Source organism: Salvelinus namaycush, unplaced genomic scaffold (genome assembly GCF_016432855.1).
Source record: "Salvelinus namaycush isolate Seneca unplaced genomic scaffold, SaNama_1.0 Scaffold60, whole genome shotgun sequence".
Taxonomy (NCBI): Eukaryota; Metazoa; Chordata; class Actinopteri; order Salmoniformes; family Salmonidae; genus Salvelinus; species Salvelinus namaycush.
In genome coordinates this window covers 368,950-396,396 of record NW_024061309.1, presented here as the reverse complement: position 1 = coordinate 396,396, position 27,447 = coordinate 368,950, and the positions used below count along the sequence as shown (strand labels likewise).

Genomic DNA, 27,447 nt, shown 5'->3' with positions numbered 1-27,447 from the left:
GCCATGCTGTTGTTATGTTGTGTTGCTACCATGTTGTTGTTATGTTGTGTTGCTACCATGTTGTTGTTATGTGGTGTTGCTACCATGTTGTTGTTATGTTGTGTTGCTACCATGTTGTTGTTATGTTGTGTTGCTACCATGTTGTTGTTATGTTGTGTTGCTACCATGTTGTTGTTATGTTGTGTTGCTGCCATGTTGTTGTTATGTTGTGTTGCTACCATGTTGTTGTTATGTTGTGTTGCTACCATGTTGTTGTTATGTTGTGTTGCTACCATGTTGTTGTTATGTTGTGTTGCTGCCATGCTATGTTGTCGTCTTAGGTCTCTCTTTATGTAGTGTTGTGTTGTCTCTCTTGTCGTGATGTGTTTTGTCCTATATTTTTATTGATTTATTTTAAATGTTTAATCCCAGCCCCCGTCCCTGCAGGAGGCCTTCTGGTAGGCCCTCATTATAAAGAACAATTTGTTCTTAACTGACTTGCCTAGTTAAATAAAGGTTAAGTAACTGCCTTGTTCAGGTGTATAACGACAGATTCTTTCCTTGTCAGCTCGGGGATTCGATGCAGCAACATTTCTGTAACTGGCCCAACGCTCTAACCACTAGGCTACCTGCCGCCTCCACGCTCTAACCACTAGGCTACCTGCCGCCTCTACGCTCTAACCACTAGGCTACCTGCCGCCCCAGTATCCACCACTGTGTTGATGAGAGTGCAACACATTTCTACTCAAGCTCTCCCTGGTAAACTGCCATTGACACTATAATTGAATCATGTAACACTGGCAAATACCTGATATATTCGCCAACTTATTCAAGGAGGGAAATCTCTTATTCAAAACGAGTAAAGACAGATCAGAGCAGAGGTGTCTGGTTCACATGCTAGCACAGTACTCATCAAGGCTATGTTTATTGAATCTCAAAATAACAATGCACTCACACTGCAAAAAAATAGCTTACAAAATTCACATTAACAATTCAGATAAAAAAGTACTTAATGAATGTATGTTCACATACATTCAGTAGGCCGACCTACATTCACTGTGCATTGAAATGTTTCTATATATATTTATGTTCAAATACATGCTTCAGCTGACGTACACTGAGTGGACAAAACATTAGGAACACCTTCCTGATATTGCGTTGCACCCTGGGCATGGACTCGAAAGCGTTCCACAGGGATGCTGGCCCATTTTACACTTTAGCAGACGCACTTATCCAGAGCGACTTGAGTTAAGTGCCTTGATCAAGGGCACATCGACAGATTTATCCCCTAGTCAGCTCGGGGATTCAAACCAGTGACCTTTCAGTTACTGGCCCAACGCTCTTAAGCGCTAGGCTACCTACAGTACCACCCTATGCTTCTCCCAGTTGTTCTCAAGTTGGTTGGATGTCCTTTGGGTGATGGGCCATTGTTGATATACACGGGAAACTGTTGAGCCTGAAAAACCCAGCAGCGTTGCACTTCTTGACACAAACCGGTGCGCCTGGAACGTTATGGGCGGTAGGCGTTATGGGCGGGAACTAGGGGGGCTGGCCCGCCCTACCTACCTCCTTGCCCATCCAAATAAAATATATAAATATTGAACATTTATTTGACCAAGACGCGCGCCGACAAAAAGACTCATCAATCTCAGATAAAGCATTCGAGCGAGCGAAAAAGCATCCCTCTGTCTCTGTAAATGATGCTGTCTGGACAAAAGGAGTATGGCATGTAGTACTTTTTCCTGCCAGATAGCATCAGATACATGGTCTACACCTCAGGAAACAGAGGGGCGCAGTTTCTCTCTCTGGTTTCAGCACAGAGGATTAGGGGAAGCGAGAGGGCTCCCTCTCGCCAAAATATATCCTGAATTAACCCAATGCGTTTCTATGGGTATGATATGCAGACCTAAGCTTGTAGCCTACATTCCCGCCTTTGGGACGACTCACATTGTTAGGACGGAGACATCAGCATCTCGTCATTATATATGTTTATCTCTGGCTTCAGCCACTTGCGAATTAGAAAGGAAAGTTAGCGGGTGCACTGTTCAGATGCTGGCTTCCCCTAAAGTAGTTGATGTTTTACCAACATTATAGAATTACTCCTGTCTAAATAAAATCATTCAAAATACTTTACCAGAGAGCTTAACTTAGCCACAGAGCATCATAAACGGCAGGTAGCCTATGGCAATAGGCCTAGCTGATTATTGAGTTGTGGCTGCCAGTGGAAAACATCTAAAATGTGTGAAGCGAATGTGTCTTCGAGACTAATTTAAAATGATGCAACAAGAAGAAGGGGAGGGATGTGTGGCGAAGATATGGGCGTCTCTCTCCAGAATGCATGCTCTCAGCCCTCCAGAATGTTCCCTCTGCTGTCTCCTGGCAATTCTTGCACTTTCATTGTTTCTTTGTTGTGAATTGTGTGCTCTTCGATTGTTTGTTTTGTTCCATTCTCCATTATATATGTAGCCAGTAGGCATAGTAGATGTACCGTTCATCCCGTCATTTGGTTTATATTCATTTATGTTAATGCATGTATTACAGTCATTTACCGTTCTCCTTCCCGGAGTGGAAACGTTATTTGCAGAGTTCACAACCTGATACACTTGTGAGAAACAACAAGTACCGGTTTATTTTTCTATCCAACTGAGAGAACAAAGAGCATGTATGTGGTTTCTCTGTCCTGACAACGTTGAGTCATAGCTCAAGTCAAGACAGAGAGAGAGGCTGAGTAGAGAGATTCATGAGAACCTGCACTTTCATCAGGATGTTTTACTGTTTTTATTTGTCTTTTATTTTGTCGCTTTAGAACTATGATTTGACTGTTTTTATTTGTCGGCTTTAGGCCTATGATTTGACTGTTTTTATTTGTCGGCTTTAGGCCTATGATTTGACTGTTTTTATTTGTCGGCTTTAGGCCTATAATTTGACTGTTTTTATTTGTCGGCTTTAGGCCTATAATTTGACTGTTTTTATTTGTCGGCTTTAGGCCTATAATTTGACTGTTTTTATTTGTCGGCTTTAGGCCTATGATTTGACTGTTTTTATTTGTCGGCTTTAGGCCTATGATTTTACTGTGTTAAGGTGTTCTTAACGTTTCGTATACTCAGTGTATGTTTATACAGTAAAATCATGAAAGCAGTTTCTCTATGACTGATCCATAGAGGTAAGAGATGGAGGTCAGGGGTTAGTCCTGGGGGGTGTCTAGGGTCTCCAGCGTCAGCCACAGCCCCCCCTCGGCCCTGAGCACCAGCTGGGGTAGCCTCCTCACCTCCACCCCCCCAGGGGTCAAACGGAACCTCCTCAAGGTCAGCGCCACCACCACACGCAGCTCTGCCATGGCAAACTTCTGACCTATACAGTTCCTATAGCACAGAATGATCGGTGACGGTTAATACTGGTCTCCGGATCTGTTTGGACTGTCATGTCAGCACAAACGGATCAGGGAACAGGTTATAAACATTAGGCTGTGTTATGCCTGGGCTGTGATGACGATGTGTATAAAGATAATGTAAATTAGAATCCATACCTAGGTCCTGAAGAGAAGGGTATGAAGGCATGGGATGAACGGTCCTTTGAGTTCTCAGGGTCAAAGCGCATGGGGTTGTAGACCTGGAGAGGAGAAGAGTGAAATGCCATCAGCCTAAAGTGAGCCTGTCAGCGGCACTGTGAGAGGATATTAGGAGCTCGTCAGAGCCCTGAGTGTAGATGTTGTAAACTGTACTAACGTCTGGGTCAGGCCAGATCTCAGGGTTGTGATGGGTCCCATAGATGCTCACCAGACAGATGCTACCTGAGGTAGCAAAAAGACATTAGACAAAAGACATTAGTATTAGCAATGCACATGCTCCGCCCTCCTGAGGATCTGTCTCGTTCAGCTATCTATTTCCTGTGTTTACGTTGCCTTTCCGTTTAGTCTATAAGAACGCTAAAGCTTCGTCAGGGATTTAACGCATCGTCTCCACACGTACAGTACCAGTCAAAAGTTTGGTCACACCTACTCATTACAGGGTTTTCCCTCTTTGCTTATTTGAGCTGTTCTTGCCATAAAAAGGACTTGGTCTTTTACCAAATAGGGCTATCTTCTGTATACCACCCCTACCTTGTTACAACACAACTGATTGGCTCAAACGCATTAAGGAAAGGAATTCCACAAATTCACTTTTAACAAGGCACACCTGTTAATTGAAATGCATTCCAGGTGACTACCTCATGAAGCTGGTTGAGAGAATGCCAAGCGTGTGCAAAAAAACTGTCATCAAGGCAAAGGGTGGCTACTTTGAAGAAACTCAAATATAAAATATATTTTGATTTATTTAACACTTTTTTTGGTTACTACATGATTCCACATGTGTTATTTCAAAATGTTGATGTCTTCAGTCTATTCTACAATGTAGAAAATAGTAAAAATAAAGAAAAACCCTTGATTGAGTAGGTCTGTTCAAACTTTTGACTGGTAGTGTATGTCATAAGAAAGAGAATACATTTTTCGTGGAATTTAAAAAAGTTACAATTTAATATAGTTGAAATGTTTACAAATTAGAGCCGCTGAAATGAAAGCATCTTCGGAAAATGAACACTCGTATTGTTTAAGTAAAGCATGTTTAGATAGGTGTAATCTAGACCCAAGTGTGTTGATTTCTAATCAGAGTGTATACTGCTAATGACACGTTTGTTGAATTATGCAAGAGAACGTGACAACAACAGTAATTCATGAGGTAGACAGAGCAGGTAGGGTAGACAGAGCAGGTAGGGTAGACAGAGCAGGTAGGGTAGGTATGGTAGACAGAGCAGGTAGGGTAGGTAGGGTAGACAGAGCAGGTAGGGTAAACAGAGCAGGTAGGGTAGGTAGGGTAGAGAGAGCAGGTAGGGTAGGTAGGGTAGACAGAGCAGGTAGGGTAAACAGAGCAGGTAGGGTAGACAGAGCAGGTAGGGTAGACAGAGCAGGTAGGGTAGGTAGGGTAGACAGAGCAGGTAGGGTAGACAGAGCAGGTAGGGTAGGTAGGGTAGACAGAGAAGGTAGGGTATACAGAGCAGGTAGGGTAGGTAGGGTAGACAGAGCAGGTAGGGTAGACAGAGCAGGTAGGGTAGGTAGGGTAGACAGAGCAGGTAGGGTAGGTAGGGTAGACAGAGCAGGTAGGGTAAACAGAGCAGGTAGGGTAGACAGAGCAGGTAGGGTAGACAGAGCAGGTAGGGTAGACAGAGCAGGTAGGGTAGGTAGGGTAGACAGAGCAGGTAGGGTGGACAGAGCAGGTAGGGTAGGTAGGGTAGACAGAGCAGGTAGGGTAGGTAGGGTAGACAGAGCAGGTAGGGTAGGTAGGGTAGGTAGGGTAGACAGAACAGGTAGGGTAGGTAGGGTAGACAGAGCAGGTAGGGTAGACAGAGCAGGTAGGGTAGGTAGGGTAGACAGAGCAGGTAGGGTAGACAGAGCAGGTAGGGTAGACAGAACAGGTAGGGTAGACAGAGCAGGTAGGGTAGACAGAGCAGGTAGGGTAGGTAGGGTAGACAGAGCAGGTAGGGTAGGTAGGGTAGACAGAGCAGGTAGGGTAAACAGAGCAGGTAGGGTAGACAGAGCAGGTAGGGTAGGTAGGGTAGACAGAGCAGGTAGGGTAGGTAGGGTAGGTAGGGTAGACAGAGCAGGTAGGGTAAACAGATCAGGTAGGGTAGACAGAGCAGGTAGGGTAGGTAGGGTAGGTAGGGTAGACAGAGCAGGTAGGGTAGGTAGGGTAGACAGAGCAGGTAGGGTAGACAGAGCAGGTAGGGTAGGTAGGGTAGACAGAGCAGGTAGGGTAGGTAGGGTAGACAGAGCAGGTAGGGTACACAGAACAGGTAGGGTAGACAGAGCAGGTAGGGTAAACAGAGCAGGTAGGGTAGACAGAAGGTAGGGTAGACAGAGCAGGTAGGGTAGACAGATCAGGTAGGGTAGACAGAGCAGGTAGGGTAGGTAGGGTAGACAGAGCAGGTAGGGTAGACAGAGCAAGTAGGGTAGGTAGGCTAGACAGAGCAGGTAGGGTAGACAGAGCAGGTAGGGTGGACAGAGAAGGTAGGGTAGGTAGGGTAGACAGAGCACGTAGGGTAGACAGAGCAGGTAGGGTAGGTAGGGTAGACAGAGCAGGTAGGGTAGACAGAGCAGGTAGGGTAGGTAGGGTAGACAGAGAAGGTAGGGTAGACAGAGCAGGTAGGGTAGACAGAGCAGGTAGGGTAGGTAGGGTAGACAGAGAAGGTAGGGTAGACAGAGCAGGTAGGGTAGGTAGGGTAGACAGAGCAGGTAGGGTAGACAGAGCAGGTAGGGTAGGTAGGGTAGACAGAGCAGGTAGGGTAGGTAGGGTAGACAGAGCAGGTAGGGTAAACAGAGCAGGTAGGGTAGACAGAGCAGGTAGGGTAGACAGAGCAGGTAGGGTAGGTAGGGTAGACAGAGCAGGTAGGGTGGACAGAGCAGGTAGGGTATGTAGGGTAGACAGAGCAGGTAGGGTAGGTAGGGTAGGTAGGGTAGACAGAACAGGTAGGGTAGGTAGGGTAGACAGAGCAGGTAGGGTAGACAGAGCAGGTAGGGTAGGTAGGGTAGACAGAGCAGGTAGGGTAGGTAGGGTAGACAGAGCAGGTAGGGTAGGTAGGGTAGATAGAGCAGGTAGGGTAGGTAGGGTAGACAGAGCAGGTAGGGTAGGTAGGGTAGACAGAGCAGGTAGGGTAGGTAGGGTAGACAGAGCAGGTAGGGTAGGTAGGGTAGACAGAGCAGGTAGGGTAGGTAGTGTAGGTAGGGTAGACAGAGCAGGTAGGGTAGGTAGGGTAGACAGAGCAGGTAGGGTAAACAGAGCAGGTAGGGTAGGTAGGGTAGACAGAGCAGGTAGGGTAGGTAGGGTAGACAGAGCAGGTAGGGTAGGTAGGGTAGGTAGGGTAGACAGAGCAGGTAGGGTAGACAGATCAGGTAGGGTAGACAGAGCAGGTAGGGTAGGTAGGGTAGGTAGGGTAGACAGAGCAGGTAGGGTAGGTAGGGTAGACAGAGCAGGTAGGGTAGACAGAGCAGGTAGGGTAGGTAGGGTAGACAGAGCAGGTAGGGTAGGTAGGGTAGACAGAGCAGGTAGGGTACACAGAACAGGTAGGGTAGACAGAGCAGGTAGGGTAAACAGAGCAGGTAGGGTAGACAGAGAAGGTAGGGTAGACAGAGCAGGTAGGGTAGGTAGGGTAGACAGATCAGGTAGGGTAGACAGAGCAGGTAGGGTAGGTAGGGTAGACAGAGCAGGTAGGGTAGACAGAGCAAGTAGGGTAGGTAGGCTAGACAGAGCAGGTAGGGTAGACAGAGCAGGTAGGGTGGACAGAGCAGGTAGGGTAGGTAGGGTAGACAGAGCAGGTAGGGTAGACAGAGCAGGTAGGGTAGGTAGGGTAGACAGAGCAGGTAGGGTAGACAGAGCAGGTAGGGTAGGTAGGGTAGACAGAGCAGGTAGGGTAGGTAGGGTAGACAGAGCAGGTAGGGTAGACAGAGCAGGTAGGGTAGGTAGGGTAGACAGAGCAGGTAGGGTAGACAGAGCAGGTAGGGTAAGTAGGGTAGACAGAGCAGGTAGGGTAGGTAGGGTAGACAGAGCAGGTAGGGTAGACAGAGCAGGTAGGGTACACAGAAAAAGTGTTTGGTGGTTGTAGCCCTGTTCCTCCCCTTTATGTTAATGTATTTAAATATGCAAATATACCCACATACACCCTGTGGTATGACCCATCCACCTGCCCTCGCCCTGTGGTATGACCCATCCCCTTCCCCTCACCCTGTGGTATGACCCGTCCCCCTGCCCTCACCCTGTGGTATGACCCGTCCCCCTGCCCTCGCCCTGTGGTATGACCCGTCCCCCTGCCCTCACCCTGTGGTATGACCCATCCCCTTCCCCTCACCCTGTGGTATGACCCGTCCCCTTCCCCTCACCTTGTGGTATGACCCATCCCCTTCCCCTCACCTTGTGGTATGACCCATCCCCTTCCCCTCACCCTGTGGTATGACCCGTCCCCTTCCCCTCACCTTGTGGTATGACCCATCCCCTTCCCCTCACCTTGTGGTATGACCCATCCCCTTCCCCTCACCCTGTGGTATGACCCGTCCCCTTCCCCTCACCTTGTGGTATGACCCGTCCCCTTCCCCTCACCTTGTGGTATGACCCATCCCCTTCCCCTCACCCTGTGGTATGACCCATCACCTGCCCTCACCCTGTGGTATGACCCATCCCCTTCCCCTCACCTTGTGGTATGACCCGTCCCCTTCCCCTCACCTTGTGGTATGACCCATCCCCTTCCCCTCACCCTGTGGTATGACCCATCACCTGCCCTCACCCTGTGGTATGACCCATCCCCTTCCCCTCACCCTGTGGTATGACCCATCCCCTTCCCCTCACCCTGTGGTATGACCCATCACCTGCCCTCACCCTGTGGTATGACCCATCCCCTTCCCCTCACCCTGTGGTATGACCCATCCCCTTCCCCTCACCCTGTGGTATGACCCGTCCCCTTCCCCTCACCCTGTGGTATGACCCATCCCCTTCCCCTCACCCTGTGGTATGACCCATCCCCTTCCCCTCACCCTGTGGTATGACCCGTCCCCCTCCCCTCACCCTGTGGTATGACCTGTCCCCTTCCCCTCACCCTGTGGTATGACCCGTCCCCCTTCCCTCACCCTGTGGTATGACCCGTCCCCTTCCCCTCACCTTGTGGTATGACCCATCCCCTTCCCCTCACCTTGTGGTATGACCCGTCCCCTTCCCCTCACCCTGTGGTATGACCCGTCCCCCTCCCCTCACCCTGTGGTATGACCCGTCCCCCTTCCCTCACCTTGTGGTATGACCCATCCCCTTCCCCTCACCTTGTGGTATGACCCATCCCCTTCCCCTCACCTTGTGGTATGACCCATCCCCTTCCCCTCACCCTGTGGTATGACCCGTCCACCTGGCACCGTGATGTCCTTAGTGTATCGTCTGGTGACAGCAGACACGGGGGAGTGCAGTCTCAGAGACTCTTTGATACACATGGTGGTGAAGGGGAGGCTGCTCAGGTCCTCCCTACAGAAACACAACACACCACTCTTTTATGGATCATTCACACATACAGAAAGGACTGGTCTGTTTTGGGAGTCTTGGACTACAGAGATACCAGACTTGACCCGGCCCCCTCGCCCTGTGGTATGACCCGTCCCCCTCCCCTCGCCCTGTGGTATGACCCGTCCCCCTCCCCTCGCCCTGTGGTATGACCCGTCCCCCTCCCCTCGCCCTGTGGTATGACCCGTCCCCCTCCCCTCGCCCTGTGGTATGACCCGTCCCCCTCCCCTCGCCCTGTGGTATGACCCGTCCCCCTCCCTGTGGTATGACCCGTCCCCCTCCCCCTGTGGTATGACCCGTCCCCCTCCCCTCGCCCTGTGGTATGACCCGTCCCCCTCCCCTCGCCCTGTGGTATGACCCGTCCCCCTCCCCTCGCCCTGTGGTATAACCCGTCCCCCTCCCCTCACCCTGTGGTATGACCCGTCCCCCTCCCCTCGCCCTGTGGTATGACCCGTCCCCCTCCCCTCACCCTGTGGTATAACCCGTCCCCCTCCCCTCGCCCTGTGGTATGACCCGTCCCCCTCCCCTCGCCCTGTGGTATGACCCGTCCCCCTCCCCTCGCCCTGTGGTATGACCCGTCCCCCTCCCCTCGCCCTGTGGTATGACCCGTCCCCCTCCCCTCGCCCTGTGGTATGACCCGTCCCCCTCCCCTCGCCCTGTGGTATAACCCGTCCCCCTCCCCTCGCCCTGTGGTATGACCCGTCCCCCTCCCCTCGCCCTGTGGTATGACCCGTCCCCCTCCCCTCGCCCTGTGGTATGACCCGTCCCCTTCCCCTCGCCCTGTGGTATGACCCGTCCCCCTCCCCTCGCCCTGTGGTATGACCCGTCCCCCTCCCCTCGCCCTGTGGTATGACCCGTCCCCCTCCCCTCGCCCTGTGGTATGACCCGTCCCCCTCCCCTCACCCTGTGGTATGAACCGTCCCCCTCACCCTGTAGTATAACCCATCCCCCTGACAGAAACAAAGACAGACAGACAGACAGACAGACAGACAGACGGACAGACAGGTGCTGACCAGTTTAAGTCCTCTGTCTTTCGGTCTTGTAGCAGGTCGTTGACCTCGGCTCTACAGCGGTCCTGGTAGTCCTGATGCTGAGACAGGTTATACAGAACCCAGCTGATCCCGCTGGCCGTGGTGTCATGACCTGAGAGAGAATAAAGTCTCAAATTAAGTAGTTTATGATAGGATATACTGCCAGGGTAAATACAGTAGTTTATGACAGGATATACTGCCAGGGTAAATACAGTAGTTTATGACAGGATATACTGCCAGGGTAAATACAGTAGTTCATGACAGGATATACTGCCAGGTTATATACAGTAGTTTATGATAGGATATACTGCCAGGGTAAATACAGTAGTTCATGACAGGATATACTGCCAGGTTATATACAGTAGTTTATGATAGGATATACTGCCAGTGTATATACAGTAGTTTATGTTAGGATATACTGCCAGGTTAAATACAGTAGTTTATGATAGGATATACTGCCAGGGTAAATACAGTAGTTTATGATAGGATATACTGCCAGGGTAAATACAGTAGTTTATGTTAGGATATACTGCCAGGTTAAATACAGTAGTTTATGATAGGATATACTGCCAGGGTAAATACAGTAGTTCATGACAGGATATACTGCCAGGTTATATACAGTAGTTTATGATAGGATATACTGCCAGGGTAAATACAGTAGTTTATGTTAGGATATACTGCCAGGTTAAATACAGTAGTTTATGATAGGATATACTGCCAGGGTAAATACAGTAGTTTATGTTAGGATATACTGCCAGGTTAAATACAGTAGTTTATGATAGGATATACTGCCAGGTTAAATACAGTAGTTTATGTTAGGATATACTGCCAGGTTAAATACAGTAGTTCATGATAGGATATACTGCCAGGGTAAATAAAGTATTTGTGATAGGATATACTGCCAGGTTAAATACAGTATTTGTGATAGGAAATACTGGCAGGTTAAATACAGTAGTTGTGATAGAATATACTGCCAGGTTAAATACAATAGTTGTGATAGGATATACTGCCAGGGTAAATACAGTAGTTGTGATAGGATATACTGCCAGGGTAAATACAGTAGTTTATGATAGAATATACTGCCAGTGTAAATACAGTAGTTGTGATAGGATATACTGCCAGGGTAAATACAGTAGTTTATGATAGGATATACTGCCAGGTTAAATACAGTAGTTGTGATAGGATATACTGCCAGGGTAAATACAGTAGTTGTGATAGGATATACTGCCAGGGTAAATACAGTAGTTTATGATAGGATATACTGCCAGGGTAAATACAGTAGTTTATGTTAGGATATACTGGCAGGTTAAATACAGTAGTTTATGTTAGGATATACTGCCAGGTTAAATACAGTAGTTTATGATAGGATATACTGCCAGGTTAAATACAGTAGTTTATGTTAGGATATACTGCCAGGGTAAATACAGTAGTTCATGATAGGATATACTGCCAGGGTAAATACAGTAGTTTATGATAGGATATACTGCCAGGGTAAATAAAGTATTTATGATAGGATATACTGCCAAGGTAAATACAGTAGTTTATGATAGGATATACTGCCAGTGTAAATACAGTAGTTGTGATAGGATATACTGCCAGGGTAAAATACAGTAGTTTATGATAGGATATACTGCCAGGGTAAATAAAGTATTTATGATAGGATATACTGCCAAGGTAAATACAGTAGTTTATGATAGGATATACTGCCAGGGTAAATAAAGTATTTATGATAGGATATACTGCCAAGGTAAATAAAGTATTTATGATAGGATATACTGCCAAGGTAAATACAGTAGTTTGTGATAGGATATACTGCCAGGGTAAATACAGTAGTTTATGATAGGATATACTGCCAGGGTAAATAAAGTATTTATGATAGGATATACTGCCAAGGTAAATACAGTAGTTTGTGATAGGATATACTGCCAGGGTAAATACAGTAGTTTATGATAGGATATACTGCCAGGGTAAATAAAGTATTTATGATAGGATATACTGCCAAGGTAAATACAGTAGTTTATGATAGGATATACTGCCAAGGTAAATACAGTAGTTTATGATAGGATATACTGCCAGTGTAAATACAGTAGTTGTGATAGGATATACTGCCAGGGTAAAATACAGTAGTTTATGATAGGATATACTGCCAGGGTAAATACAGTATTTGTGATAGGATATACTGCCAAGGTAAATACAGTATTTGTGATAGGATATACTGCCAGGGTAAAATACAGTAGTTTATGATAGGATATACTGCCAAGGTAAATACAGTATTTGTGATAGGATATACTGCCAAGGTAAATACAGTAGTTGTGATAGGATATACTGCCAGGGTAAATACAGTAGTTTATGATAGGATATACTGCCAGGTTAAATACAGTAGTTGTGATAGGATATACTGCCAGGGTAAATACAGTAGTTTATGATAGGATATACTGCCAGGGTAAATACAGTAGTTTATGATAGGATATACTGCCAGGGTAAATACAGTAGTTTATGTTAGGATATACTGGCAGGTTAAATACAGTAGTTTATGTTAGGATATACTACCAGGTTAAATACAGTAGTTCATGATAGGATATACTGCCAGGGTAAATACAGTAGTTTATGATAGGATATACTGCCAGGGTAAATAAAGTATTTATGATAGGATATACTGCCAAGGTAAATACAGTAGTTTATGATAGGATATACTGCCAGTGTAAATACAGTAGTTGTGATAGGATATACTGCCAGGGTAAAATACAGTAGTTTATGATAGGATATACTGCCATGGTAAATACAGTAGTTTGTGATAGGATATACTGCCAAGGTAAATACAGTATTTGTGATAGGATATACTGCCAAGGTAAATACAGTAGTTCATGACAGGATATACTGCCAGGTTAAATACAGTAGTAAAGGATAGGGTGGATCTAAACACTCGAGGATCACCTCCAAACATGAAAGTGTCTGCCTCTGCTTTTATCTCCTCATCTGTGAGACCATGGCCTTCCTCATCCTTTGACAGCAGTAACAAATCAATGAAGTCTGCTACTCTTTTCCTCTTCTCCTCCCCTCCTGTGTTGTCAGTGTGGCTCTCTGGCTCCCCCTGGTGGAGAAGCTGTGCTCTGCGCTCCTGGACAACAGTCCTGGTGAACCTGTGTATAGGGTTGTAAGAATTTGAGTAACTTTCTGAAAATTCCCAAGTATTCCAGAAATCCTGTTTGGAGGAATCTTGGATTTCCAGCTTCCAGGAATCTTCCAAAAGGAATTTCAGGAAAACCTCAGAATTTCAGGAACATCTTCAGCCAATTCCTACCTGTGTACTACACTGCAGGCCTGTTTGAAGCGCTGTCCCTCTGGGGACTTCCAGTACAGCCAGTCCCAGTGGTGCAGGATACGTCCTCTCCGCTCGATCACCAAGGTGCTCAGCTCAAAAATGGCTGCTATGTACTCACTGGAGCTCCTGGACGAAAGGAGCCATCAGACATTAGAGTTAGATAGAGGAGGAGGGTAGAGGGGAGTATGGAGACAGAGTTAGACAGAGTTAGATAGAGGAGGAGGGTAGAGGGGAGTAGACAGAGTTAGATAGAGGAGGAGGGTAGAGGTGAGTATGGAGACAGAGTTAGATAGAGGAGGAGGGTAGAGGGGAGTATGGAGACAGAGTTAGATAGAGGAGGAGGGTAGAGGGGAGTATGGAGACAGAGTTAGATAGAGGAGGAGGGTAGAGGGGAGTATGGAGACAGAGTTAGATAGAGGAGGAGGGTAGAGGGGAGTATGGAGACAGAGTTAGATAGAGGAGGAGGGTAGAGGGGAGTATGGAGACAGAGTTAGATAGAGGAGGAGGGTAGAGGGGAGTATGGAGACAGAGATAGATAGAGGAGGAGGGCAGAGGGGAGTATGGAGACAGAGTTAGATAGAGGAGGGAGGGTAGAGGGGAGTATGGAGACAGAGTTAGATAGAGGAGGAGGGCAGAGGGGAGTATGGAGACAGAGTTAGACAGAGTTAGATAGAGGAGGAGGGTAGAGGGGAGTATGGAGACAGAGTTAGATAGAGTTAGATAGAGGAGGAGGGTAGAGGGGAGTATGGAGACAGAGTTAGACAGAGATAGATAGAGGAGGAGGGCAGAGGGGAGGATAGAGACAGAGATAGAGGAGGAGGGCAGAGGGGAGTATGGAGACAGAGATAGATAGAGGAGGAGGGTAGAGGGGAGTATGGAGACAGAGATAGATAGAGGAGGAGGGCAGAGGGGAGTATGGAGACAGAGTTAGATAGAGTTAGATAGAGGAGGAGGGTAGAGGGGAGTATGGAGACAGAGTTAGATAGAGTTAGATAGAGGAGGAGGGTAGAGGGGAGTATGGAGACAGAGATAGATAGAGGAGGAGGGTAGAGGGGAGTATGGAGACAGAGTTAGATAGAGGAGGAGGGTAGAGGGGAGTATGGAGACAGAGTTAGATAGAGTTAGATAGAGGAGGAGGGTAGAGGGGAGTATGGAGACAGAGTTAGATAGAGTTAGATAGAGGGGAGTATGGAGACAGAGTTAGATAGAGTTAGATAGAGGAGGAGGGTAGAGGGGAGTATGGAGACAGAGTTAGATAGAGGAGGAGGGCAGAGGGGAGTATGGAGACAGAGTTAGATAGAGGAGGGCAGAGGGGAGTATGGAGACAGAGTTAGTTAGAGGAGGAGGGCAGAGGGGAGTATGGAGACAGAGTTAGTTAGAGGAGGAGGGCAGAGGGGAGTATGGAGACAGAGTTAGATAGAGGAGGAGGGTAGAGGGGAGTATGGAGACAGAGTTAGATATAGGAGGAGGGTAGAGGGGAGTATGGAGACAGAGTTAGTTAGAGGAGGAGGGCAGAGGGGAGTATGGAGACAGAGTTAGTTAGAGGAGGAGGGCAGAGGGGAGTATGGAGACAGAGTTAGATAGAGGAGGGAGGGTAGAGGGGAGTATGGAGACAGAGTTAGTTAGAGGAGGAGGGCAGAGGGGAGTATGGAGACAGAGATAGATAGAGGAGGAGGGTAGAGGGGAGTATGGAGACAGAGTTAGATAGAGGAGGAGGGTAGAGGGGAGTATGGAGACAGAGATAGATAGAGGAGGAGGGTAGAGGTGAGTATGGAGACAGAGTTAGATAGAGGAGGAGGGTAGAGGGGAGTATGGAGACAGAGATAGATAGAGGAGGAGGGTAGAGGTGAGTATGGAGACAGAGTTAGATAGAGGAGGAGGGTAGAGGGGAGTATGGAGACAGAGTTAGATAGAGGAGGAGGGTAGAGGGGAGTATGGAGACAGAGATAGATAGAGGAGGAGGGTAGAGGTGAGTATGGAGACAGAGTTAGATAGAGGAGGAGGGTAGAGGGGAGTATGGAGACAGAGTTAGATAGAGGAGGAGGGTAGAGGGGAGTATGGAGACAGAGTTAGATAGAGGAGGAGGGCAGAGGGGAGTATGGAGACAGAGTTAGATAGAGGAGGAGGGCAGAGGGGAGGATAGAGACAGAGTTAGATAGAGGAGGAGGGTAGAGGGGAGTATGGAGACAGAGTTAGATAGAGGAGGAGGGCAGAGGGGAGGATAGAGACAGAGTTAGATAGAGGAGGGAGGGTAGAGGGGAGTATGGAGACAGAGTTAGATAGAGGAGGAGGGCAGAGGGGAGTATGGAGACAGAGTTAGATAGAGGAGGGAGGGCAGAGGGGAGTATGGAGACAGAGATAGATAGAGGAGGGAGGGCAGAGGGGAGTATGGAGACAGAGATAGATAGAGGAGGGAGGGCAGAGGGGAGGATAGAGACAGAGATAGATAGAGGAGGAGGGTAGAGGGGAGTATGGAGACAGAGTTAGATAGAGGAGGGAGGGCAGAGGGGAGGATAGAGACAGAGATAGATAGAGGAGGAGGGTAGAGGGGAGTATGGAGACAGAGTTAGATAGAGGAGGAGGGCAGAGGGGAGTATGGAGACAGAGTTAGATAGAGGAGGAGGGTAGAGGGGAGTATGGAGACAGAGTTAGATAGAAGAGGAGGGTAGAGGGGAGTATGGAGACAGAGATAGATAGAGGAGGGAGGGCAGAGGGGAGTATGGAGACAGAGTTAGATAGAGGAGGGAGGGTAGAGGGGAGTATGGAGACAGAGTTAGATAGAGGAGGAGGGTAGAGGGGAGGATAGAGACAGAGATAGATAGAGGAGGAGGGTAGAGGGGAGTATGGAGACAGAGTTAGATAGAGGAGGAGGGTAGAGGGGAGTATGGAGACAGAGTTAGATAGAGGAGGAGGGCAGAGGGGAGGATAGAGACAGAGTTAGATAGAGGAGGGAGGGTAGAGGGGAGTATGGAGACAGAGTTAGATAGAGGAGGGAGGGCAGAGGGGAGTATGGAGACAGAGTTAGATAGAGGAGGGAGGGCAGAGGGGAGTATGGAGACAGAGATAGTTAGAGGAGGGAGGGCAGAGGGGAGTATGGAGACAGAGATAGATAGAGGAGGGAGGGCAGAGGGGAGTATGGAGACAGAGATAGATAGAGGAGGGAGGGCAGAGGGGAGTATGGAGACAGAGTTAGATAGAGGAGGGAGGGCAGAGGGGAGTATGGAGACAGAGATAGATAGAGGAGGGAGGGCAGAGGGGAGTATGGAGACAGAGTTAGATAGAGGAGGAGGGCAGAGGGGAGTATGGAGACAGAGTTAGATAGAGGAGGAGGGCAGAGGGGAGTATGGAGACAGAGATAGATAGAGGAGGGAGGGCAGAGGGGAGTATGGAGACAGAGTTAGATAGAGGAGGGAGGGCAGAGGGGAGTATGGAGACAGAGATAGATAGAGGAGGGAGGGCAGAGGGGAGTATGGAGACAGAGTTAGATAGAGGAGGAGGGCAGAGGGGAGTATGGAGACAGAGTTAGATAGAGGAGGAGGGCAGAGGGGAGTATGGAGACAGAGATAGATAGAGGAGGAGGGCAGAGGGGAGTATGGAGACAGAGTTAGATAGAGGAGGAGGGTAGAGGGGAGTATGGAGACAGAGATAGATAGAGGAGGGAGGGCAGAGGGGAGTATGGAGACAGAGTTAGATAGAGGAGGGAGGGTAGAGGGGAGTATGGAGACAGAGTTAGATAGAGGAGGAGGGTAGAGGGGAGGATAGAGACAGAGATAGATAGAGGAGGAGGGTAGAGGGGAGTATGGAGACAGAGTTAGATAGAGGAGGAGGGTAGAGGGGAGTATGGAGACAGAGTTAGATAGAGGAGGAGGGTAGAGGTGAGTATGGAGACAGAGATAGATAGAGGAGGGAGGGCAGAGGGGAGTATGGAGACAGAGTTAGATAGAGGAGGGAGGGTAGAGGGGAGTATGGAGACAGAGTTAGATAGAGGAGGAGGGCAGAGGGGAGGATAGAGACAGAGATAGATAGAGGAGGAGGGTAGAGGGGAGTATGGAGACAGAGTTAGATAGAGGAGGGAGGGCAGAGGGGAGTATGGAGACAGAGTTAGATAGAGGAGGAGGGCAGAGGGGAGGATAGAGACAGAGTTAGATAGAGGAGGAGGGTAGAGGGGAGTATGGAGACAGAGTTAGATAGAGGAGGAGGGCAGAGGGGAGTATGGAGACAGAGTTAGATAGAGGAGGAGGGTAGAGGGGAGTATGGAGACAGAGTTAGATAGAGGAGGAGGGTAGAGGGGAGTATGGAGACAGAGATAGATAGAGGAGGAGGGTAGAGGACAGTGAAAGATAGGATCTGCTGTACTAAACAGTTGTATTTGAGGATGAGCTGTATAAACCAATAGATGAAACACATTAACGTGCCCTGCTAAGAAAGACTGGCCAAAATGCTGCAACATACAACACACAACACCTGGAAATAATGTGTCCTTGAGGTCACTTGAGGTCGTCCTTCCACAGTACAGTAAATATCACGTATATGACAGCCTTATATTACAGCCTGGAATACAACTCTGATCTTATAGAATAGAAGTGTAGTGAGATGGACTCTTGTCTCAGTCAGGAACAGAGGTAGAAGGTTACAGGGCTCTTGTCTCAGTCAGTAACAGAGGTAGAAGGTTACAGGGCTCTTGTCTCAGTCAGTAACAGAGGTAGAAGGTTACAGGGCTCTTGTCTCAGTCAGTAACAGAGGTAGAAGGTTACAGGGCTCTTGTCTCAGTCAGTAACAGAGGTAGAAGGTTACAGGGCTCTTGTCTCAGTCAGTAACAGAGGTAGAAGGTTACAGGGCTCTTGTCTCAGTATCAGAGGTAGAAGGTTACAGGGCTCTTGTCTCAGTAACAGAGGTAGAAGGTTACAGGGCTCTTGTCTCAGTAACAGAGGTAGAAGGTTACAGGGCTCTTGTCTCAGTCAGTAACAGAGGTACAAGGCTACTCACTGCTTCTGTATCAGTCATATTAAACATAGACTACTCACTACTTCTGTATCAGTCATATTAAATATAGACTACTCACTACTTCTGTATCAGTCATATTAAATATAGACTACTCACTACTTCTGTATCAGTCATATTAAACATAGACTACTCACTGCTTCTGTATCAGTCATATTAAATATAGACTACTCACTACTTCTGTATCAGTCATATTAAACATAGACTACTCACTGCTTCTGTATCAGTCATATTAAACATGGACTACTCACTCCTGGCAGTTGCTGTTGTAGCTGAAGGTACATCTGAGCAGACTGTCCAGAGTCATCAGGCTGATGTGACTGAACATGTCCTGGTGGCTCTCTCCCTCGGCCACCAGGCGGCGCCACTTAGACTGACGCCAACCAACAGGGGAGAGACCAAAGAGTTAGAGGAGTCTTCTTTGTATCTGTCCCATTAAGGTGTCTGTGACAGCACGGGCAGCGTCACTGCGGCTATCTCCATTTTGAAGTAGTCCATTTTCTTATTTCTTAGTGTTTTTAAAAAGCATAAAGCTAATATTAGTGATTTACAGCCACCTGCAGTGCTGGAGTCCTGAATCATATCTTGTGTCATTCATTTATTGTGGCCACTAGATAGCAGTGATATAGCTTAAAGCCATTTACAAACAATGCAACCAGGCGACAATGCTCTGATATTTGGCTGATCACTTAGAACTAATAGGAATCCCCACCAAGTTCACTTCTTTAAAATGGTGGAATCCCTCAATGGCAATGTACATGCTAAAACGGGTTATGTCCATGATGAGTCCTCCAACTAACTCTATATGGGAGACATTTTTGTTGTCTACCTCGTCACACTACCTCTTACACCAGGTGAGGCTGGTGGGAGGAGCTATAGGAGGACGGGCTCATTGTATTGGCTGGAATGGAATCGACATAGCTCTTCCCACCAGCCGCCTCTGTCTGACACACTGTATCAATGAATAAGTTTAAAAACAATAATTTGCTCTCACAAATTGCAAAAGCGTAGACATGTAAACGTTCCTAAATGTCCCTTTTTTGTAACTGTGGCAAAGCTTCTACACTCATGTAGAAGTGTTTAGAAACATGTTCTATTCTTATATACAACAAAAGTGACCACAAAATGATACAATATATTATTTACCATTCATTTCTATTGGGCACAAAATAATCTGAAACCCAACCAAAAGAAAAAGCAAATGCATCCAACTAATTTGATGTAGTCATTGCGTGTTATGAATACGGGACCAAATACTTCACTTTTTACTAGTTTGCTCCCCTAAAATGGGAGGACTATGTACAAAAACTGCTGTAATTTCTAAACGCTTCACCCGATATGGATCCAAAGTGTTCAAGTATAGAGCCAAAAGAAGTAAAAATGCTTCACTATCACAATACTTAAACAGGGCAGTTTAAAAACAGAGAAGCTGCTGCTGCAAAAAAGAACTTGTAAACTATACACCTTGTTTCTCTAACATATTTAACGTTACCGGCCAAATTAGTTTACTTGATTGCTACTCAAATGAACCCATGTAATCGCGGCTGTTGCTCCATAGACTCACATGCATGATGTCGGAGAAGTGGTTGAACCCACGTAATCGCGGCTGTTGCTCCATAGACTCACATGCATGATATCGGAGAAGTGGTTGAACCCACGTAATCGCTGCTGTTGCTCCATAGACTCACATGCATGATATCGGAGAAGTGGTTGAACCCACGTAATGGCTGCTGTTGCTCCATAGACTCACATGCATGATATCGGAGGAGTGGTTGAACCCACGTAATGGCTGCTGTTGCTCCATAGACTCACATGCATGACGTCGGAGGAGTGGTTGAAGATCTTCACATAGTTCTTGAGGATGTCGAAGTGGAATGCAGGAGTGAGTAGACGTCTACGACGAGACCAGTCCTCTCCGTTACTCAGGAGAAGACTCTGTCCTGTATGACAATATTACTGTAACTGTGACCAGGATAGACAGTCTGAAAGTACTGTATATAGTATAGGAAATATTTCTGTAACTTTGACTAGGATAGAGGATTCTAAAGTACTGTATATAGTACAGGAAATGATACTGTAACTGTCACTAGGACAGAGGGTCTGAGAGTACCCTATATAGTATAGAAAATATTACTGTAACTTTGACTAGGATAGAGGATTCTAAAGTACTGTATATGGTATAGGACATGTTACTGTAACTGTCACTAGGACAGAGGATCTGAAAGTACTGTATATGGTATAGGACATATTACTGTAACAAGGACAGAGGATCTGAAAGTACTGTATATGGTATAGGAAATATTACTGTGACTGTGAGAGAGGATTTGATTTGAGAGTGTATTGTATAGTCCTGGGAAAAGTAAATGAAAGGTGTTCATGTTTTGTACTTACCCAGCCATGGTCTCAGGAACCCATAGAACAGCTCATCTTTGACTGTGATGGAAGCTGCAAGAATGGACAAATGGTGAAGGCAATTCAGAAAAATAGTCACTGTAGTGAGTGTGTAACTGTAACAAGTGTGTTTTTCTCATTTACTTTGCTAGGGAGAAAAGCAGACAGCATGGCAGCAGGAAGAAGGGGTGCAGAGGGTGCGGCAGCACCACCTGGTGGTGAGATGGTAAAACCATGCAAGGGAGTTCTTTTTTCCACAAGTCTTTTTCTCATGACAAATTAACTAAACTGTAAACACACTGGCTAGCTAGCACACTAGATCCAGGTAGCACAATAGACAACCAAATGTTTAGACCTATCTTCTCTGTCTAAACCGACAAACACTTAAGCCTAATTGAGATGTGAGGTAGCCTACCTAATTTGCTAAATGAAGGCCTGCAAGAGTCAATTGAGCCACAACTCGCGCTCCCGAAACAAGTGTGTTTTTCTCATCGACATCACTGTTCACACTAGCAACCTGTTCTCAATGACAAACTAGCAGTTAGGGGGGTTATAACTCATTCTAAATGACACACTAGCAGTTAGGGGGGTTTAACTCATTCTAAATGACACACTAGCAGTTAGGGGGGTTTAACTCATTCTAAATGACACACTAGCAGTTAGGGGGGTTTTAACTCATTCTAAATGACACACTAGCAGTTAGGGGGGTTTAACTCATTCTAAATGACACACTAGCAGTTAGGGGGGTTTTAACTCATTCTAAATGACACACTAGCAGTTAGGGGGGTTATAACCTGTTCTAAATGACACACTGGCAGTTAGGGGGGTTATAACCTGTTCTAAATGACAATCTAGCAGTTAGGGGGGTTATAACCTGTTCTAAATGACACACTAGCAGTTAGGGGGGGGGGGGGGGGGGGGTTATAGCCTATTCTAAATGGCACAATAGCAGTTAGGGGGGGTTATAACCTATTCTAAATGACACACTAGCAGTTAGGGGGGGTTTTAACTCATTCTAAATGACACACTAGCAGTTAGGGGGGTTTTAACTCATTCTAAATGACACACTAGCAGTTAGGGGGGTTTTAACTCATTCTAAATGACACACTAGCAGTTAGAGGGGTTATAACTCATTCTAAATGACACACTAGCAGTTAGGGAGGTTATAACCTGTTCTAAATGACACACTGGCAGTTAGGGGGGTTATAACCTGTTCTAAATGACAATCTAGCAGTTAGGGGGGTTATAACCTGTTCTAAATGACACACTAGCAGTTAGGGGGGGGGGGGTTATAGCCTATTCTAAATGACACAATAGCAGTTAGGGGGGGTTATAACCTATTCTAAATGACACAATAGCAGTTAGGGGGGGTTATAACCTATTCTAAATGACACAATAGCAGTTAGGGGGGGTTATAGCCTATTCTAAATGACACACTAGCAGTTAGGGGGGTTATAACCTGTTCTAAATGACACACTGGCAGTTAGGGGGGTTATAACCTATTCTAAATGACACACTAGCAGTTAGGGGGGTTATAACCTGTTCTAAATGACACACTAGCAGTTAGGGGGGTTATAACCTATTCTAAATGAGACACTAGCAGTTAGGGGGGTTGGTACATTCCCCAGTTTCTGTGTTGTGGGTGTGTTTGTATGTGTGTTTCAGGATGGCTTCCTGAAATTCTAAGCAGGTGTTTGGTTGGCCCCATTGATGATTGGAGCTCTGACCCCACCCTCTCATCAGGAGATACAGCTGTCTGCAATTACCGACTCCTTCTGCAGCTTTAAAAGCCAGTGTTCCTTTGTTAGGAAAAGAGAGCTTCTTGGTATGTCCTGTGTTTCATTGTTGTTAGGGGGGTTATAACCTATTCCAGTTAGGGGGGGGGGGGTTATAACCTGTTCTAAATGACACACTGGGAGTTAGGGGGGGTTATAACCTGTTCTAAATGACACTGGCAGTTAGGGGGGTTATAACCTGTTCTAAATGACACACTGGCAGTTAGGGGGGTTATAACCTGTTCTAAATGACACACTAGCAGTTAGGGGGGTTATAACCTGTTCTAAATGACACACTAGCAGTTAGGGGGGTTATAACCTGTTCTAAATGACACACTAGCAGTTAGTAAAAAAAGCCAAAACTAGACGAGATGCATATTTTATTCCAAAACTTGAGCTCGTGATTGGAACACACATTTCCCTACTTTAATCAATCAGTACATTTTGAATGTGTGATAAGGCTGTCGTGATTTGGCAAAAAAAATGTAGCTTGTCCTGTTTGTGTATCCTATCAGTGTGTTTTTGTAGGCAGTCATGTCTGTAGGCCTAATGGGAGCTTGGGTGAGCAGGACGGGTGAGTGTATGGGAGCGATCAGCACCCCCCTTACTCAAAACATGTTGCCGCGGCTACGACAGACAGCCTATTAGTCTATGGGCCAGTGGAAAAATGGATCCACTTTATAGTGGCAAAGCTTTGATGGTATTCAAGCCCCTGATCAAATTCATATATAACCGCTCCAAAACAAATAGTTTTTCACACATTTATATATCTTGTTGAATGTGAGTCTAAAATGTTTGAAGGCTGATTAAAGAATGTTGAAGAGAAGTTGGAACGTTCACATGCTCATTGAAAATGACTGTATCAAACAGCAATGGATCCTCCTATTGGATGGATGTTAGGTTAAAAACCAAGGGATTGGTCCATTTTTGTCTGTTGTATCTGATGATTTACCTCGACTGATTCACCATTGAAATAACAGTGTTTCAAATAGCAGAACACAATACTTGTTTTAGGGAAGTTGGTCATGGAAATAAGTTGAAGAGATCCAGATCTGTTGTTTTTATAGTTGTCACAATGCTCTGTTGTATATTAATACCCAGCATGCTGACATGAAAGGTGTGATCTGTAAGATATCACAATACTCTGTTGTATATTAATACCCAGCATGCTAACATGAAAGGTGTGATCTGTAAGATATCACAATACTCTGTTGTATATTAATACCCAGCATGCTGACATGAAAGGTGTGATCTGTAAGATATCACAATACTCTGTTGTATATTAATACCCAGCATGCTAACATGAAATGTGTGATCTGTAAGATATCACAATACTCTGTTGTATATTAATACCCAGCATGCTAACATGAAAGGTGTGATCTGTAAGATATCACAATACTCTGTTGTATATTAATACCCAGCATGCTAACATGAAATGTGTGATCTGTAAGATATCACAATACTCTGTTGTATATTAATACCCAGCATGCTAACATGAAAGGTGTGATCTGTAAGATATCACAATACTCTGTTGTATATTAATACCCAGCATGCTAACATGAAATGTGTGATCTGTAAATATTACCCACAGACATGGACCTTACTGAAAATCGTTGTTAGACTTTGTCACCCCAAAGTAGACAAATATGTGAAATGTGGGCCTCTGGACTAAATGAAGTGGTGTTCTGTATACAGGGCACACTGTTCATTAGGGCACACAAGTAAAAACGTTTTGAAACATTTAGCAATGGGAAATGAAAATTAGCACTTCTTATTGGACAATTCCAGTTAGTCCCTCCCCGGTTTCAGTTGGTTTTCTTCAGTTTGGTGCCCTAATGAACAGGACCCAGGAGGGAAAGATGTATGTACCTGGTGCCAGCAGCAGAGGCTTGATGTAGTCAGGGTGGAAGAGTCGTACCAGGGAGTAGAAGGGGCCCAGAAACCAGGAGCAGGAGTGGCTGTAGGTTCTTACCAGCTGATCTACCGCCTGCAGGCCCTCCTCCGTGCTCCGCATCTACACACACACACACACACACACACACACACACACGCACACACACACAGACACAGACACAGACACAGACACAGACACACACACACACACACAAACACACACGTAGGTAGAAACACGCACGCATGCGCACACGCAGACACACACACACATTTTGTTTATAATATATGAAAGATAAAGATATTATATTTCATGAGTGAAACAAAGAAAGGCCTACAGTGAAGGCAACATTAGGGAGGCTGGGGGGGGGGGGGGGGGGGGGGGTTCCTCCAGCATTGGGAAATTTGAAGGTAATGTTTCATGCTGTACTATTGCTGAAACCAAACTTCCGTGTGCAATATCCAGTTCCGGGTGTCACAAAAACACACTGCTGAAACAACCACAGGACTGATACAAAGCTACTCCTTCATAACCACCAGGCTGGGAGAGAGTGGTGTGGAATGAGTTGCCAATAAAGACTTTAGAAGGAGATGTATTGTACTGTAAAGGGCAGGACGACTGCAGTTGTAAAGACAGACTTTAGTTTTCACTGTTGACAACTGGAGTTGTAAAAGACTTACTTTAGTTTTCAGTGTTGACAACTAGAATTGTAAAGTCTGACTTTAGTTTTCAGTGTTGACAACTAGAATTGTAAAAGTCTGACTAGTTTTCAGTGTTGACAACTAGAGTTGTAAAGACTGACTAGTGTTCAGTGTTGACAACCAGAGTTGTAAAGACTGACTTTAGTTTTCAGTGTTTGTGGTGGAAGGGACACTTACAGTAGCTTACACTTCTGAACCACAGGAAGAACCTTTTCCTGTAAACAAAGCACTGTTGCCTAACAGTCAGCTTCACTAGTCTAATACAAAATGGTGGTCACTGAGACTTAAAACATCCACTGAATTCACAAAAAAAATATTTCCTTTCCCTGGAGCAACATACGTTTAAATTAATTAGCTTTAAAATAATTAGCTTTATTAACCAAAGTCAATTTTTTTTCAGCTCAACATGCAGGTTGTAGTGTAGGGGTCCTATCAATTCCATCCATTAATTCAGTCTGTACACACACACACACACACACACACACACACACACACACACACACACACACACACACACACACACACACACACATACACACACACACACACACACACAGAGTGCTTTCTCACCTCTCCTAGGTGTCCCATTAGCCAGTTTTGTGTGGGGGGCTTACTGAAGCACCGGAGACGTCTGGTGAACTGAGCATGGCTCCACAGCAGACAGACGACACGGAGGGACAGGAGGAGGAGGACAACCAGAGCCGAGAGCTGGAGGAGAACAAAGAGGGAGCAGAGAGGAGACAGGAGACGACCCAGACCCAGGAGTCCATCTAGCAGACGATCCAGCACTGCATCAATAACAGCCATCCTGTATAGAAACAACACCATCAACCTTAAATCAAATAAAGCTATTCTACTGTTTTCTATTCTACTCTATTCTACTGTTTTCTATTCTACTCTATTCTACTGTTTTCTATTCTACTCTACTGTTTTCTATTCTACTCTATTCTACTGTTTTACATTCTACTCTACTCTACTGTTTTCTATTCTATTCTATTCTACTGTTTTCTATTCTACTCTATTCTACTGTTTTCTTTTCTACTCTACTGTTTTCTATTCTACTCTATTCTACTGTTTTCTTTTCTACTCTGTTTTCTATTCTACTCTATTCTACTGTTTTCTATTCTACTCTATTCTACTGTTTTCTATTCTACTCTATTCTACTGTTTTCTATTCTACTCTACTGTTTTCTATTCTACTGTTTTCTATTCTACTCTATTCTACTGTTTTCTATTCTACTCTATTCTACTGTTTTCTATTCTACTCTACTGTTTTCTATTCTACTCTACTGTTTTCTATTCTACTCTATTCTACTGTTTTCTTTTCTACTCTACTGTTTTCTATTCTATTCTATTCTACTGTTTTCTATTCTACTCTACTGTTTTCTATTCTACTCTATTCTACTGTTTTCTATTCTACTCTATTCTACTGTTTTCTATTCTACTGTTTTCTATTCTACTCTATTCTACTGTTTTCTATTCTACTGTTTTCTATTCTACTCTACTGTTTTCTATTCTACTCTACTGTGTTCTATTCTACTCTACTGTTTTCTATTCTACTCTATTCTACTGTTTTCTATTCTACTCTACTGTTTTCTACTCTACTCTATTCTACTGTTTTCTATTCGATTCTATTCTACTCTATTCTACTGTTTTATTTTCTACTCTACTGTTTTCTATTCTACTGTATTCTACTGTTTTCTATTCTACTCTATTCTACTGTTTTCTATTCTACTCTACTGTTTTCTATTATACTACTCTATTCTACTGTTTTCTACTCTATTCTACTCTACTGTTTTCTATTCTACTCTACTGTTTTCTATTATACTACTCTATTCTACTGTTTTCTACTCTATTCTACTCTACTGTTTTCTATTCTACTCTATTCTACTGTTTTCTACTATATTCTGTTCTACTCTACTCTACTCTAGTCTAATCCATCCTGTATGATAGAGAGTAGAGACACAACAAGAGTTGAGAACACATAGAAAGACGTCCCGCTTGGTCGACAGAAACAGCAGCTCTTCAACACGATGTATCTCAACTGATGTAGTACTGTGCTCATAGAATCACTTGAAATCGGTGAATAACAATATATCCTAAACCAACGTAGTACTCTCGGTATGATGGCTTTTCTCGCGTCAACACATAAAGACGGACATCTATAGTAGTCCTAATTATAGCTGGTAGTCTGCTCACACAGATACTTGCCTTTCTTAGAAGATCTGACTGGCTTGTTTTAGTTCCTCTCGTGCTCTGAGACAGTCTCCCCCCAGCACCCGTTCAACATCT

At 45.6% G+C, this 27,447-nt stretch overlaps 1 protein-coding gene across 2 annotated transcripts; it reads right to left on the bottom strand.

Moving 5' to 3' along the window:
• Window positions 1-2,957: 2,957 nt before the first annotated feature.
• Window positions 2,958-27,447, bottom strand: LOC120042033 (cytochrome P450 4F3-like). Of its 2 annotated transcripts, XM_038986925.1 has the most exons (13): window positions 27,367-27,447; window positions 25,727-25,964; window positions 24,434-24,578; window positions 20,790-20,843; window positions 20,211-20,338; window positions 18,650-18,771; window positions 13,377-13,523; window positions 13,010-13,215; window positions 10,058-10,187; window positions 8,875-9,008; window positions 3,705-3,769; window positions 3,506-3,588; window positions 2,958-3,341 (listed from the first exon to the last, which is right to left on the bottom strand). In XM_038986925.1, exons 2-13 carry the CDS (start codon window positions 25,961-25,963, stop codon window positions 3,164-3,166), a joined length of 1,629 nt encoding a protein of 542 aa, XP_038842853.1. In that variant the 5' UTR covers window position 25,964; window positions 27,367-27,447; the 3' UTR covers window positions 2,958-3,163. The 2 variants fall into 2 exon arrangements, 1 of the variants encoding a protein (XP_038842853.1); XR_005476002.1 differs by lacking the exon at window positions 3,705-3,769 and having other exon boundaries at window positions 3,225-3,341.